Source organism: Vigna radiata, unplaced genomic scaffold, assembly GCF_000741045.1.
Source record: "Vigna radiata var. radiata cultivar VC1973A unplaced genomic scaffold, Vradiata_ver6 scaffold_301, whole genome shotgun sequence".
NCBI classification, from domain to species: Eukaryota; Viridiplantae; Streptophyta; class Magnoliopsida; order Fabales; family Fabaceae; genus Vigna; species Vigna radiata.
The window spans coordinates 249,623-265,960 of NW_014543816.1; the positions used below are offsets into that span (position 1 = coordinate 249,623).

General features: G+C 34.8%; 2 protein-coding genes across 2 annotated transcripts; one reads left to right on the plus strand and one right to left on the minus strand.

Annotated features, from left to right (window-relative positions):
• Window positions 1–8,438: 8,438 nt before the first annotated feature.
• On the minus strand, window positions 8,439–9,032 carry LOC106754981 (putative lipid-binding protein At4g00165). The gene has a single exon (XM_014637055.2). The coding sequence runs from the start codon at window positions 8,988–8,990 to the stop codon at window positions 8,601–8,603; it is 390 nt and encodes a 129-aa protein (XP_014492541.1). The 5' UTR covers window positions 8,991–9,032; the 3' UTR covers window positions 8,439–8,600.
• A 4,477-nt stretch (window positions 9,033–13,509) lies between these two features.
• On the plus strand, window positions 13,510–15,313 carry LOC106754978 (cytochrome P450 83B1). The gene is made up of 2 exons (XM_014637051.2): window positions 13,510–14,425; window positions 14,508–15,313. Exons 1-2 carry the CDS (start codon window positions 13,532–13,534, stop codon window positions 15,111–15,113), a joined length of 1,500 nt encoding a protein of 499 aa, XP_014492537.2. The 5' UTR covers window positions 13,510–13,531; the 3' UTR covers window positions 15,114–15,313.
• Window positions 15,314–16,338: the final 1,025 nt, after the last annotated feature.

The window sequence follows — 16,338 nt, forward strand, 5'->3', positions numbered from 1 at the left end:
CCTCTTGATTCTTCATTTGAAAGCTTTTGTATTTATAGGCATTTGGATAAATGTCCATTAGACTAAGCTTTTGGTCTTGATTCTTGTGCTTTCTCTTTTTTCGTGTACAACAGTCGTTGAATAAAGTCAACTTGTCAAAGCAGGCATGCTTTTTCAGTCCTTTGCTTAAATTAGGTTGTATGTTCTTTTATACATGACTTCAAGTGAAGAACATTATATGAATATCTATTTTATCTTTAACTTCCAATTTTGATATTGGATTTTAGGTTTTGTGGATGCGTGTAGAATACAAAAGTGAACCTATCATTTGACGATATAGAGTATTGTTCACTTTTGTTGAGCTTTCGTCTAGCCTTAGGCTAGTTGTTGGATGCATTAAACTTTTCATCTTCTTGGCATTATCCAGTGTTAAACTTTTTAAGTAGCTCCTTGATATACATTGCTTGGTGGATGTAGATCGCGTCTTCTTCTTGCTTGTGTTGTAGTCTGAGAAAGAACCTTAGCTCACCCATCATGCTCATTTCAAATTCTTGTTGCATCATGATTGAAAACTCTCGGTATAATTTTCCATCAATAGCACCAAAAATAATGTCATCAACATATATCTGAATGATAAAGGCTTTGATTGACAATTTTCCTGAAGAGCATGGTGTCTACTTGACCTCTCGTGAAATCATTCCTTATAAAGAAAAGACTTAATTGTTCATACCGAGCTCTAGGGGCTTGTTTTAAACCATATAAAGCTTTGTTAAGTCTAAACACGTGTATGGGATTCATCTGGTATTCAAAACCAGGAAGTTGTTCCGCGTGCACTTTTTCCTTGATGTTGTCGTTTAAGAATGCACTCTTGATGTCCATTTGATATAGCTCGATTCCTTTGAATGTCGTGAATGATAAAATAATTTTATGGCTTTCAATCGTGCTACAGGAGTATAGGTTTCTTTGTAGTCGATTCCTTCTTGTTAAGAGTATCCTTTCTCAACTTATCTTGCTTTGTTTCTAATGACATTTCCTTCTTCATCTAGCTTGTTGTGATAGACCCATTTGCTCCGGCTACATGCTTTCCAAAGCGTGATTGATGTTTAGCGGCTCAATCTAAGATATAAGAACAGTGGTGAAGGGTTTGTGATACGATCTTGTTTTCACATGCTTATTCAGATTTCCTATGATTTTCTCTGAAGGATGGTCTTTGATGATTAAGCGGTGTAGGCTGTTTGGTTCCCTTCTTTCTTCAATAGTATAGTTGATTGGCTCTTCATGTTGACTCTTGATTGACTCTTTGATGATCTAACGCATTTGCCTCATTAGATAAATTGTTGTTTACCTACATTTTGGAGAAGGAGTCATCTAGCTCTAACTTACTTTGGCCAGACTAATGGCTAAATTTCACATGAATGTGTTCCTCAACTTTCAAGGTTCTAGAGTTGTAGACTCTAAACGCTCTTGATGTTTCTGAGTAGCCAAGCATGATTCCTTCATCACTTCTAGAGTCAAACTTTCCTAAGTTATCCTTAGTTTTCAGTATAAAGCATTGACAACAATAAGGATGAAATTATGAAATATTTGGCCTTTTGTCCTTCCATAATTCATAAGGATTTTTGTTGAGGATTAGCCTAATGCAAACTCTATTTTGAATGTAGCAGCAGTGTTGACTGCTTCTGCCCATAAGTGTTTAGGAGAATTAAAATAATTCAACATAGTTCGGGTCATCTCTTGTGGAGATCTATTTTTCCTCTCAACAACTCAATTTTGTCGTGGAGTTCTTAGAGTTGAAAAGTTATGCTTAATGCCAGAGTTTTCATAAATTTTTTCGAAGAACTCATTTTCAAATTCTTCTCCATGGTCACTTCTGATAAACATAATTTTCAAATTTCTTTCAGTCTGTATGCTTTTACAAAGTTTGCAAAAAGCATCAAATGTCTCATCCTTGTGAGTTATAAATAGAACCCAAGTCCACATAGACAAATCATCTACTACTACTAGCCCATAGTGGTTACCACTCAGACTTAGTTCTTGTCAGCCCAAATAAATCTATACGAAGCAGCTCAAGCGTCATTTAGTTGAAACCATGTTTTTTATATTTATTGTATCATTGAATGATACTTCTGGTACTCCTCTGACGAGATCATGGCATTGCAACTTTGAGATTAATCTCATGCTTGCATGTCCACAGTTATTATGTCATGTTACTGCCTCATTTTTCATAAATACTAGACATGAGACACTTTGAGACTGCAAGTCATCTAGGTTTATCTTGTACAAGTTACCTTGTCTGTTAGTTGTAAATACTAAGGAGTTATTATTATTTAATACCTTACATTGGCCTTTTTCAACAACATTATATCCGTTGTCACACAATTGATTTATGCTAAGCATATTATGTTTAAGGTCATCTACTTTTAAAACATTATCAATGGCAGGGGAAAGGTTTGTACCCATCTTTCCAATTCCTATGATTTTTCCTTTTTGGTTTCCTCCAAAAATGACTAATCCTCCTTTCTTGTCCCTCAGGTCTAGGAACATACACTTTTCTCTATTCATGTGACGTGAGCAACCACTGTCCAAGTACCATGACAAGACTTTCCTTTCTTGTATTTATAGGTGTTTGGATAAATTTCCTTTAGACTAAGCTTTTGGCCTTGATTCTTGTGCTTTCTCTTTCTTCGTGTACAATAGCCATTGGATAAAGTCAACTTGTCAGAGCTCACATTGTTTTTCATTCCTTTGCTAGAAGTAGGTTGTACATTCTTTTAGACATGACTTCAAATGAAGAACATTATGTGAATATCTCCTTTGTCTCTAACGTCTACTTTTGATATTTGATTTGAGGTTTTATGGATGCATGTGGAATAGCTCAGCTGCAAACAATAAAGTAGATTATGCATGCAATAGATATGTCTTTTCTTATCACTTTTGTTTTTTTTTTAAATGTTGAGCATTTAATATCATTTAATGCTTGCACAGAACAACAAAGTGCTTTTTTGATTTCCTACCGTTGAGATAACGTTTGACAATTAAGCTCTTCTTGCCAAGATACCAAACTTTGATTAAGGACTTCATCGTCTGAAGAAGTATCTTTTTAGCTTATTGTATCGTTTGGGTAGAGTAAATTCTTTTGTTATTTTGCCTTTACAAATAGACAACGTTTAACATGTCTACGTTTTCTATGATGACTGAAGTTTTAGCCATTTAGTGTGTTTTATCAAAGACATCGTCTTGACATTGTTTTGTTTTCCTGAGAGCTAACCTGAATACCATTTAGGTATAGTAAGTGTTAAAAATAGAATGACTTAGTTTCTCACACCAAAAGGGGGTGAGGGTGGGAGGTGGGGGGGTGAATTGGTGAACTGTAAAAACAAAAGCTTTTAAAATCTTTTTCATAAAATGAGATGTCTTTACACTTTTCTTGAATCGCAAGTTAAAAGATATGCAACACAATAGTAAGCTTAATCAAATATGCTAACAAGTTAATCGACTTAATTAAAAAGTGTAAGGATAAGAGAATTGAAACTTTCATTTTTATACTAGTTCAGCCAACTCGCTTACATCCAGTGTCCTTCCAACCACGGGAAGCAAAGGCACTATAAAGATCAAGTTTTTTACAACAAGTTTTTACAGAGACCTCACGTCAAAAGTATAAAACACCTCTCTGACCCTCTAATCTAATATAGGCAGACAAGCAGCAAGAACACCATCTTCTACTGTCAAACCCTTTGAGGCAACCTCAAAGTCAAGAACACAGTTCTTCTTCCTGTAATCACAACAGGGAACCCAAGCCAATCTTCAAAGATTGCAAATTCCTGATCGTGCAGTGCAGATTGATCAGACATTTAAAACCCATCAAACCTTACTTCTCAAGAAACCTCTGAGTCTTTCACCACCACGGTCAATCTCTGGTGTTGAGATTGTTGATAAAGGAAGCACAGGTTTAGCTAACCTTAATCTCACAGTGCTCTAGTTGCTCTGGTTTTTTATGATGACAACACATTGTTAATAACAAATGTATTGTTATGTGTTACATGTTCTATTCTTTATTGTGAATGATATCTAAATGAACATGTTTGTGTTGATACTGATATATGAATGAACATTCACTGATCTTATATCTGATACATGATTTATGATTGCATTACATATGCTTTTGAAGAGAAAACCACATGCACTTTGATGAACTTATATTGTATGGGCATAACTGGAAGTTTTAAGTCGACTTCATTATGAAGTAAGTTGATTAAAAATCGTGACTACGCACAGATTTTCAAAAGTAGTGTTGTGTGTGATTTTGCATTGAAAAGATTTTCAAATTGAGTTGAAGTGTCTAAGTCGACTACATGCGTAGTGGATCCGACTTAGTTAGTTATTTGATTTGAAATTCTGTTATGCTTGTGTATAGTAACGACTATGTTTCACAAGTCTGTTAAAACATTTATGATAGTCAATTGTATTAAATGCAAAATCAATTTGGTTGTTATGACTACTGCTAACTGACTTAACTATTATAACTGTCTAATGACAATCGACTTCATTAGTAGCACAGCCGACTACAGGAGCGTCTGATTTATAGAAAACTGTAAATAGACATGACTCATTTGATCACAGAGACTTTGGATGTTCTAATATTTTCATTTTGACTTACAGATTGTGATCTCTGAGAAAAAGTGATGACTTGGGCCCAAGCCCATCAATTACTCAAGAAACCATTTACTTGAAAGAATAAAGACGGCTGCCAACACCTCTTTGTACACTCCAAAGGCAAGCTAGAAGCCAGAAAGAAGGTCCAACTAAACCCATGACAGCCCATGAAGAGGGATAAAAGCTTTGAAGAGAAGTAATCGAGTGGCGCTCAATGCCACCCCTCCACCGCTCAGCGTTGGCAAGCCACTTCCAAAATGCACCAGACGCGTGACTCATCCAGCTGGCAGCCCAGATCTTCAAGCACGTTTTCCACACCTCCACCACGTGGCAGCTGATCCCATTATTTGTAATCACCGTGGGTGAGCTTGGATGATTCTATAAAATCCAACTCCCCTCCCACTTTGTAAACACTTTTGGATTAATAGAGAAATTCTGCTGATCCATTTTCCAGCACCTTTCTCTGCACCGAGAGTCACCTCTAAATTGAGGTTTCCCTCTCTAGCTAGCTTCCTTCCATTGAGCTAGATATTCACCCTCCAAACAGCTCTTCATTCGTCATCTACAACCACTATTTCATCTCTGCATCTTCGTTGCCAACTCTGGTTTTCATCTTTCACTGCATTAAAGCCACATCCATGGCTGGAGCAATGTTATCAAAAAGGCTTGAAGAACTCATCAAGAAGACGATGAAGATCTTCCTTACAAGAGTATCCTAAGGAGGAACTGTATTGAGCTTACTGTTTGATCAGATTATTCACAACTGGTGTACTCATATTGATCAAGATTGCTTTCAATCTATTGGAGATTGGTTTTCCTGTTGGGATTATAGGAGGTTGACTCATGGAGTCTGGACACTTTAAGGATTGTTCAAAGTGGGTTGAAGATTGTAGAAGAAGGGATATCTTATTGTAGATCTTTGTGTTGGTGCCTATATTTTGGTTAGAGGGTTAGAGAGGTGTTTAATATTTTTGACGTGGAGGTCTCTATAAAAGCCTTGTTATCAAAACCTTGACCATTATAGTGCATTTGCTTCCTGGTTGTGGAAGGACACTGGATGTAGGCATTGAGGCCGAACCAGTATAAAAATTTGCGTTTGATTTCTCAATCCTAACACTTTTACATTAAGTCGACTTAACTGTTTACGTAGTCAACTTTACATTTCCGTTGCACTTAGAATTTTCATTCCTTGTAAAGGTTTATACTTTGCGAAAAAGATTTTGAAAAGACTCTGATTTTTAAACCTCACCAATTCACCCCTCCCCCCTCTCTTGGTGTTCAAACTGGGCCATCCTGTTTCCAACATCTGGTTCTTGGAGCGTTTCTTTTCTATGTAAGACACACAGCATTCTTTGAAAGATATGAAAATGTTAATTCACCAAAAAGTTCTCACAGAATTCAAATCAGCGTCAATTTATAGTAATACACACATCAGACGCATTTTAATCGATTTAGCTACTAACATAGTCGAATACAACTTGCAATTATAATAGTCTAGTAGTAGTCAAGCTCGTTAATTGAAACTGCAATTAATGTAATCGATTCACCATTAATGTTTGGTCAACACATTTAAAAATATGACCGTTAAGACAGTTTTGTCAAGCACTCAACAGTTTTCAAAACAAAAACTAACTTAGTCGAATACAAATCGCATGCAATCGATTAAGCAACAACACTTAGCATAGTTTTGAAAAATTTTCTACTCAAAATATCTCACAACACATTTGAAAAGAGTTTGTGCAAATACACGAGTTTTAATCGATTCACCCCATAATGTAATCGACTTAAAACTGTTGTTTTGCCACACATTTGAAGTTCAACCAAAGTGCTTGTGGTTTTCTATTTTCAAAACCTTATGTCATGCATTCATATATAAAATCACATATTAAACACAGTGATATGCAATGAACAACACAATCATGTTCTCAAATATGCTTATACAAATTTAACACAGTAATGAGAAGCATATAACATGTAAGCATAGAACATGTAACACAGAATACACAAGTGTTATTAATTATGTGTTTTCATCATCAAAAACATAAATAATACTGAGATTGTGGGTTAAGCTAAAACCTATGCTTCCCCTATCAACAATCTCAACAATAAGCTTTTCGCTTTTAGCTTCTTATATCATTGCGTCTGGGTGTTTGGCTTAGTTGTTTTTCTGTTTCCTAAAATCCTAAGTGTTTTGCTAAGGTTTTATGTGTTGGAGATTTTGGTTCCTAGTCTTTGTATTTTCGTCCTATGTTGTTTTCAGATTATTATTCTGTTTAATGTTATTTGGTTAAACTTCAAAACATGGAAGCGTTTAGGGACATAGATGATTTTGTCTTAACATCCACCTCTAGCTCGTGTATAAATCGTATGTACCAAGCTTGTTAATTACTAAAATAATCAATAAAGATTTAGTGAAAATATTTGGTTCTGCACTCGAGTTACACCAAATTGTTAATGATTTTGCAAAGACGACATAGAAGACAAAATACCAACCAAGAAGACTCCCTTTGAACAACAAATCTGTGAGGTTACTTCATGTAAATCTCTTCTTGAAAATTGCTATTGAGGAATGCATGGTTGACATGTAGTGGATAAAGATATTATTATTGATGAGTCACCACGACTATAAATAAACTAAGAAGAACCATATTTGCCATGGGAGAAAAAGCATATGTGGACGAGTCAAACGCAATAGTGATAGAATAGAGGTCATAAAAGGCAATAGCGAAAGAAACCATAGATGCATAGGAGAGAGAAACCTTAAAAGTTCAAGATTTTTCAATCAAGTCACCTGAAAGAGGAAAAAAAAGAGCAAGCTTGATGCTTTGAATAGTTGCTTGAGAGGAGATGGGATGTGCGGCCAAACATGACGAACCTGAAAGAGGAAAAAGAGTGACCTTAACATCCTAAATTTTCGCCTAAGAGGAGATGAGACGTCCCCCAATGTATGACGAAAAAGGAAGCATATCGACAACTTCAAAAGGCAATAAGAGTGCGTAAGAGCTCCAATGAAGACGTCGTTGAGAACATAGTGGTCACCTGACAAAGGTGACTAAAATAGCGGTGCTACCGACAATGGTAGATGGCGCCACCACCGATAGCAACAAATGTAATGGCAGAGGGAATAAAAAAAAATTTCCTGAAAAGAACTTGGTTCTAATATACCATGTTGAATATAGTGAAAAACTATGTATGAGATTACTCTATTTATAATAGAAGAAATATGGGCTAAGCCTAAAATATAGATAAAAAATAATAACAAACTAACTAAACATAAAAGATAAATAAGATAAAGATAATATATCTAACAATTACTATTATTCCATTTCGACGTGTTAAGTTTTATCAAAGGAGAACAACAACAACAAGTCGATCACTAGGAAGCAAATTTTATAGATGAATGGAATGGAGAAATGGAATTGGCCTCTGTTTGAACATTTCACTTTCTATACTAGTTATACTTTTAACTGATATAAAAAATGAAACTTTTCATATTGTTTCTAGAGTCGGTATAAAAAAGTCAATACTTTTTATACTCGTTAATTTTATACTTGTTCAAGAATCAGTATAAAAAAAACACTCTTTTTAACCAGTATAAAAACGTTTTTCTGCATTAGTTTTTTTATCAATTAATTCTTATATTAATTGCATTATAGCTTTTAAATTGAAATTATTTATGGAAATAAATTCTCTTCAAAAATAACTTTGAAACCAATTCACCTGTAACAAAACCATCCTTTCTTTTCTGACACTTTAAATGTTCTAAATTTGGTCCCACATTTTTTTAGCAACAAGGAAAAGTAGGGTGTTCAATCAAATTGATGGTAAGAACATATAATAATAACACACATGAAATACAGCATTGTGATGGACTTCAGTATCCTCAAATGAAAGCCTAATAGCAGCAATTTTAGTTAAACTGAGAGCAACAGATACAGAATAGACAGACACATTATTTGTAAATTATTCTAAGCACAGACAAATCCAGACGGAACCTTCTTCCCACAAGCATTAATGAGCAAAGTAAGAGCAACAGGAACTTTGAGTTTGACAGGTCCCAGCACATTGGCTTTAATAGCAGTGCACAAGCATAGTGCCGCTTCAAGATCAGCGACACCTTTCACCACGGTGCAACACTTCTCGCTTGGTTTACTTCCAATTGCTTCTCTTACCAACCCTAACCAACTTCCACAAACACCAAACTTGAGCGTGTTGATGGGGCATTTATGCGGTGCAGTGGAAGGTGGTTGGGTATTGGATTTTGGAGGACAAGGGAGATTATCCCATGCAAAAGAACTGATGAAAAACAAATTCAGCAGTATAAACGTGCAAACCAACTTTGAGTACTTTGGAATCATTTTCTTCAAACGAAACTGCCATCGTGTAAATATCGCTGTTTCTAAATAGTTGGATTTCGCAGAGGATAGGCTGTGCTATATTTGTGGCCAAGAGTGATCCGTGAATGGATAGTGATCTAGTTTCTTTTTGTCACTTTTAGTTGGTTTTGACATCAATTAACATTGTTAAAATTGGGCTATTTTACTCTTACAAAGTCTAGACAGACTGGGTAACTCTTACATTACCAACACTTACATCATTTTCCAGTTAGATATTATACCATAAAACATCATTAAATAGATTAAAATAAATAGGTAATGCAATATAATATATAAATTATATGTTTTTTCTCTTCTATTTGTAGATTAAAGGTCATTGTTATGTTAATTAAAAGACAATAAGAATATTTTGATGACAACTATTATCAGAAATGTTTTCAACGCAAATTATAGCCTCCTAATTAGCCAGTTGTTCGCCTTATGAATTACATCAATAAATTCTATATCATCTTATAACAAACCAAATGCATAACTCATTTTTTTCTTTTCAAAGATTCGATATATTACTACCTTCACGTTCTAATATCTTAAAAAATATTGCACCCATAAATTTTGTATCATCCGATAACAAACATGTTTCATCGAAGCTTCGATATATTACACCATTCATTATCCTCTTATCTAAAAATGTTTAATAATCGTTTCTAAATGTTTACTAGAAGTCTTGGAAATCATTTTCTTTTACTGCATCCTACACAAACTTTGTATGAAACCCTCCACATTTAAGAAAACATTTAATATAATTAATTTCTTTTAATAAATGGAAGAAATTTGCCAAAAAATATACACAAAATGTGGAAATAATATTATTATTTGATATTGATAAAGAATCGTTTTAGATTTAGCAATATATTGGGTGATGGTGATTAGGAAAGCACAATATGTGAAGGTTCACTTCCAAAAAAAAGTTCAATTAATGGAAACTAAAATAAGAATACAAATAGAGACATAATATGTGAATATAAATAGAGATAAAAGTAAAAAAAAAAAATAGAAGAGAGGATAAAAGATGAAAGATAAAAGATAAAAGATAAAAAAAAAAGGGAGGGAAGCTCAAAGGTGAAGGCAGGCCACTTAGAGAAACACTAAGGCTCACCAATCCAAAATTAGTGGTGTATGTTGTCACTTGAGTGGAAATATGAAAATAAGGTAAGAGGAAGAGGACACTCTCAAAGGAGAGGACTCTCACATAGTGGTCAAATATAAGACCAAGTGTCGCCCAGTGCTCAGCACCCCATGAGGGGCGCCCAAGCGCGATTTTTTGCAGACTTAGGTTTTTAAATTGGGCTCAGCGTTGGAGGGCGACCCACTTCACTCTTTTTATACCCTAAGTAATAAATTCCCACATATATTAATTATCTGCTGCAGTGTTTATCTACATATACTTATGGACATGAGTATTTTTGTCATCTCTAATGAAAACCAATGTAAATATAAACGTAGTGAAAATTTTGTTAATATTAGAATAGTACTTTTATTTCAATTTAAAGAGTGTAAAATCATAACTTTTTAAACAATTATTTTGTAGTACATATAACACTAATTGACCTTAACCACCAATGCAAAATTACTTTTGCCAGTTGGAAACTGTGGGAAAATTGTAATCAATGAAAAAATTGTAATTAATGAAATACCTAATAAGAATGTTAAGTTGGGAATCAATGTTGTATTATATATGACTAAGTATTTCTCAGTCATGTCAATATAGGATTCATCTTTGACCAAACACATGTCAAACTACTAAGTTGATATGTACTTGGTTCATCTCTACTCGGTTAACAGGACATCATACAAGTCACTTACTCATAACAATCCACGGTTAACTGTGACAATTTAGAAACTAAAGGGTATTTAGGATAAATGGGTCTAGGTTCATCGAGATAAAAGTCCCATGAAAAATAGTATAAATAACACATTTTATAATGTATGTGAAGAACTTTCATTAAATATCAAATTTATTATTTGTTGATACACTGGTTAACTTGAAAGTTATAATATTTTTTCAAACACAATCTTAACAAATACTAAAAGATAAATATTTTAAAGATTAAATATTTGAAGTGTTTGGAATATCAATTATACATATTGAATTATTGAGTTATGTATAAGCAAGTGTACTAAATGGAAAATATATTATTTAAACGAAACAACTTATGTAATAGAGGTCTTGTTTTTGCACACTTTTTATTATGCACGTGTTTGTGATTTTGTTTCATCCTACTACAATTACAAAAATAAAATAAATTACGAGTAAAAATGTTGAAAAATATATTGCTATATTTTTATAAAAAAAAAATACGTAATATTTACTTCTAAATAAGGTATTAATAAAGAAAATCTTATATTTAATAAATATTAAAAAGTTATAACACTAGTGCAAAAACGCTATTTAACGTCGGTTAATTTGGGTTTTTAACGTCACTTTCACAACCGACGTCTATACGGATGACGTCTATGGGAGTCGAAATTCGTCAGAACCGACGTCCATATAAACGTCAGTAACGATATCCACCGACATCTATATAAACGTCTGCTTATACTCACACCGACGTCTAATTACTCTATATAGACGTCCACCTATGATTAAACCGACGTCAACATGAATATATAAAGAGGTTTAAAATGACACTAACTGACGTCTATGTTATTATAGACGTCGGACATCGCTTTAACCGATGTCTAACAACGGCTTTGTGTTTTAGTGCAGTTTTGATCCAGGCTTTCGGTAGCATTGTGTAACGCTCTCCTCTCGCTAGTTTCCCCACAAAAAAAGCTTGCGTCTTTTGAATCTTCTAGTGCTTTCAACCCAAAACCGAACCTGGGTCCATGGCTACTTCCAATTATTCAACCGCAACAGAAAAAAATTACGGTGTCGAGAAGTAGACAAGGACCCAAGTTCCATTTTGGGTCGGAAGAACTAGAAAACTCAAAAGATCACCACTCTTTTAGTGAGGAAACTAGCAAAGGGAGAATGCTGCACTATGTTACCCAAAGAGTGGGTCAAAACTACACTAAAACACAACACAAAAAAGGCCAATTTTAATCAGTTGAACGACAAGATAATCGATAAAAAACTAAAGAAAATTTAAACGGTAAGCATAAGAAAAACCACGCACCTGGGATGAAGAGAGAAAAAGGAGAGGACGAAGATAATGACGTTATGAGAAAATACAATGCAATGCCGGAAGAGATAAAAAGATGAGGTGCGCAAGGGAGTAAAAGAAGAGGAGAAGCAGAGAAAAAGGAGAAGAGATGAAGACGCGATCAGAAACTGAGTGGTTAGAAGGGTCTGCGGTTTATTTAAAATGAAATTGGGCGTCAGTTGCGCCAGAAACCGACGTCTATAGACGTCAGTGTTTGATCGGGATCCGACGTTTATTCTTCTTAAAGAAGCTGAAAAGATTGACGCATGATTTCCTGTCAGGATAGTTCACGTCGGTGCCCCTCCTAGCTGACGTCTAAAACCTTCGAATTTGGTGAAAATAATCAATTACAGGAACGTAGACGTCGCTTACATTCAGAACCGACGTCTAAATTGAAGGATTTTTGTCTTCCCGCCTTCCAGATAGGCCTTAGACGTCGCCGTTTGACTACGTGACGTCTAAGCGCCTGGGAATTTGGTGAACAACATTAATTGTAGCCCAATCGACGTCGCTTGTTCAGGGGATCTGACGTCTATTCCACGTCTAGAGCTGAACTGTTTGACGTTTGATTTCCTGTCAGAGACTGGAATGTCGGTGCCATTTTCTAGACGACGTCGAATTGTCTGTCTTATCACATATCTCAGGCAATTTGACGTCGGTTTGAGGCAGGTGCGACGTCTATGATGTCATAGACGTCGCCTAACATCAAAACTAACGTCTAATTTACCAATATATTTACGATAATGCCACCGTGCAATAATAGACATCGGTTTTTCATGAAACTGACATCTTATTAGTGATGTTAAATAGCATTTTTGCACTAATGTAATCAATTTACTATTAAGTTATAACTTTGTACGTTATTTCATGTGTTCTAAATAATATAATTATAAAACTATGTTAGATGCTATAATAAAAAAAATTAATTATTTATTTCCTGGAATTATTTGTAGTGCTAAATGCTGTTGTTAATAAACGATTGATTGCAGAGAAGATAATGTTATTTATTTGTATAGAAAGGAAATTTGTCGGAATTATGACATCCGTGCCACCCTGAAATATCTATCCCAGAAACATTCAATGCACTAGAACTTCGGGGTCTCCTACAAAGTCAATATTATGATGATTTCCTGGTAATAACAGCATCAATTTTAAAACTAATTTTATTAATATAATAATATATTTAAGTAAAAAGAATAAAATTCAATATTAATATCTTGAGCTGTGAAATAAGAATTTGGTTGAATTTTAAATGAATTGAAATAATATCATTAAAATCGATTATTATTTTTAAAATATTTTCTATCAGTAGCCACCTATAAATCAGGACATTTTGGAAGCAACTCTGCCTCACTGAAAATGGAGCTACTTTTGTTGATTATCCTTTCTCTTTCGCTTATGGCAGTGATCATCTTGAAGAAGCAGAGAGGCAAGAGGAAGCCATCAACGTCTCCTCCACCGGGTCCAAGAGGTCTTCCCCTCATTGGCAATCTTCACCAAATTGATAGTTCAAAATTTAATATCCAACTAGATAAGCTCACAAAGACCTATGGTCCCCTTTTCTCCCTCCAATTAGGCTTCAAGCAAGCCATTGTTGTTTCATCTCCAAAACTAGCCAAGGAGATCCTCAAAGACCATGACATTGATGTCTGCACCAGGCCTCCCTCTCTTGGCCCTCTAAAACTCACATACAACGGCCAAGGGATGCTTTTCTCTCCCTTCAACGACTACTGGAGAAAAATTAGAAAAATTTGTATGGTTCATTTCTTCAGCTCCAAACGGATCTCCAGCTTTTCCAGTGTGAGAAAATCTGAAGTCAAACAGATGATGGATATTTTATCTGGGCATGTTCGTTCTTCCAAAGTAACCAACTTGAGTGAGCTCTTGATGTCGGTCTCAAGCGGCATCATTTGTAGGGTTGCATTTGGGAGAAAGTACGATGAAGAAGGAGCTGAGAGAAGCAGGTTCCATGGGCTTCTAAACGACTCACAGGCTATGCTTCTTTCTTTCTTTGTCTCGGATTACATTCCGTTTTTGGGGTGGATCGATAAACTCACCGGCTTGTTTGGCCGTCTTGAAAACACTTTCAAGGCCTTGGATGTGTTCTTCCAAGAAGTCATTGACGACCACCTAGATCCGAATAGGATCAAACAAAATGAAGACGAGGATATTGTCGACGTGTTGCTTGAGCTTAAGAAGCAGGGTCGCTTGTCAATAGACCTCACCCAAGATCAAATCAAAGCTATCATTTTGGTATGTACGTTCAAGCCTTTGTATTTTGTTACTGCTAAATATGAAGTACATGGTCTTTAACTATGCTCAATGACTGTCACAGGACATACTTGTGGCAGGGACTGACACAACTGCAGCCACATCCGTGTGGGTGATGACCGGATTGATGAAGAACCCAAGAGCAATGGCGAAAGCCGAAGAAGAAATTCGAAATGCGTGTGGGAACAAGGAGTTGATAGAGGAAGAGGATGTTGAAAAGCTTGAATATCTGAAGGCAGTGATAAAAGAGACACTTAGGTTTTATGCACCAACACCACTGGTACCAAGAGAAGTGATTAGAAGTTTGAGCATAGATGGGTATGAAATAGAAGCAAAGACAATAGTGTATGTGAACGGGTGGAGCATTCAGAGGGACCCTGAAGCTTGGAAAGACCCAGAAGAATATTGGCCAGAGAGGTTTTTGAAGAGTGAGATAGATTTTAAGGGACATGATTTTGAGTTTATTCCGTTCGGTGCAGGGCGTAGAATTTGCCCTGGCATGTCGCTGGGAATTGCATCAGTGGAACTCATAACTGCAAATCTTCTTAATTCGTTCCAATGGGAGTTGCCCGAAGGGATGAAACCTCAACACATAGACACTGAGGGGCTGCCAGGCCTTGCCCGACACAAGAAGAATCATCTTTTCGCTTTTGCCAAGAAACGTATTTGAATGTAATAACTCATAAGGGTTCTGCTGATTCCCACTATGCAAAATGTCTGTCATGACTCTTTAGAAGGAAACTAGAGAATAATCACTTGTTAGTGAAATTAGTTCGTATAAATAGCAATTGGATTGTTCAGTGCCAAACTCTATGTCTCTAAATCGATGATTCTAAAAAATAGAATAAATTCTTATATTTAGTCACCGCATTAACCATCAAATTAAGTGAATTTGTAGTGATTAAATTTGTTTCGCTAGTTATATATCGACTAAAGGAGTTTTTGGTGAGTGTGACTAAGTTATCTAGTTTTAAAAGATGTTTCAAAATATTTTCCCTTAAAATGCTATTTATTTAGAATAACGTTTAATACTTGTGATTAAATTTTAGAATTTGAATTACTAAAAAGTTTAATTTCTAGACGATTTTGTTTTAATATAAAAATCTACTTTTATATCAAAATCACAATCAAAATAATAAACCAACCTATCCATTTTTCACATTTAAATCGAACAACATAAAACCTCTCATTATATCAAATACCAATTCCTCCTCACTTGCATTATTCGAATTAAAACATTCTCAAAATAATATTGCACTTCCAATTCATCACATTCATCAGTAAACACATTATTATAATCCAAATAACACTAAATGAGAATCATAAACAAATAATATAACACATATTCAAATAACGAACATAACACAAAGAATTTTAGCTCTCCATTCTTATCCAGTCTCTCCCTTACTTCAATCTTTATTCACGATTTGTATAAAATAAAAATATCTTTTATTTTGTTAATTTATTTTATAGCACTAAATATTTATGAATGGTGTGTTATTGATGATAAAAGTACGATGTATGTGAATGAAAATTAATGAATAATTGTATTTTTTTAGTTTTGGAAATGCATGAAGAAAGATTTAAATTATGTCAGTGAAATAACTTTGGCTGAGTGGTTATATGTTGTGACTTGTGTTGGCTGGTGTGAGGACTTGAGCTCAATTTTCCCATTTTTCCTTCACTTCGAAAAATGATATTTTAACACTAATTTTTTATACCATTTTAATATTGTATATGTGTCAAAACTTGATTAGATGATTTCAAATAAAAAAAAAGCTGAGACAAAGACATATTTAAAAGAGAAAAATCGTGACGCGTGCTGGTCCACCGTGACACGTGCGAGAGAAGCTTGGGTAGTGTTGCATGATGAGTGTCTGGCCGTGGAAGAGTCC

Excerpts from the sequence above, each read along its gene's own strand:
- LOC106754981 (XM_014637055.2), bottom strand. The coding sequence starts at position 8,990 with ATGATTCCAAAGTACTCAAAGTTGGTTTGCACGTTTATACTGCTGAAT.
- LOC106754978 (XM_014637051.2), top strand. The coding sequence starts at position 13,532 with ATGGAGCTACTTTTGTTGATTATCCTTTCTCTTTCGCTTATGGCAGTG. Across the intron at positions 14,426-14,507 it reads AAATCAAAGCTATCATTTTG|GACATACTTGTGGCAGGGAC; the intron begins GTATGTACGTTC and ends TGACTGTCACAG.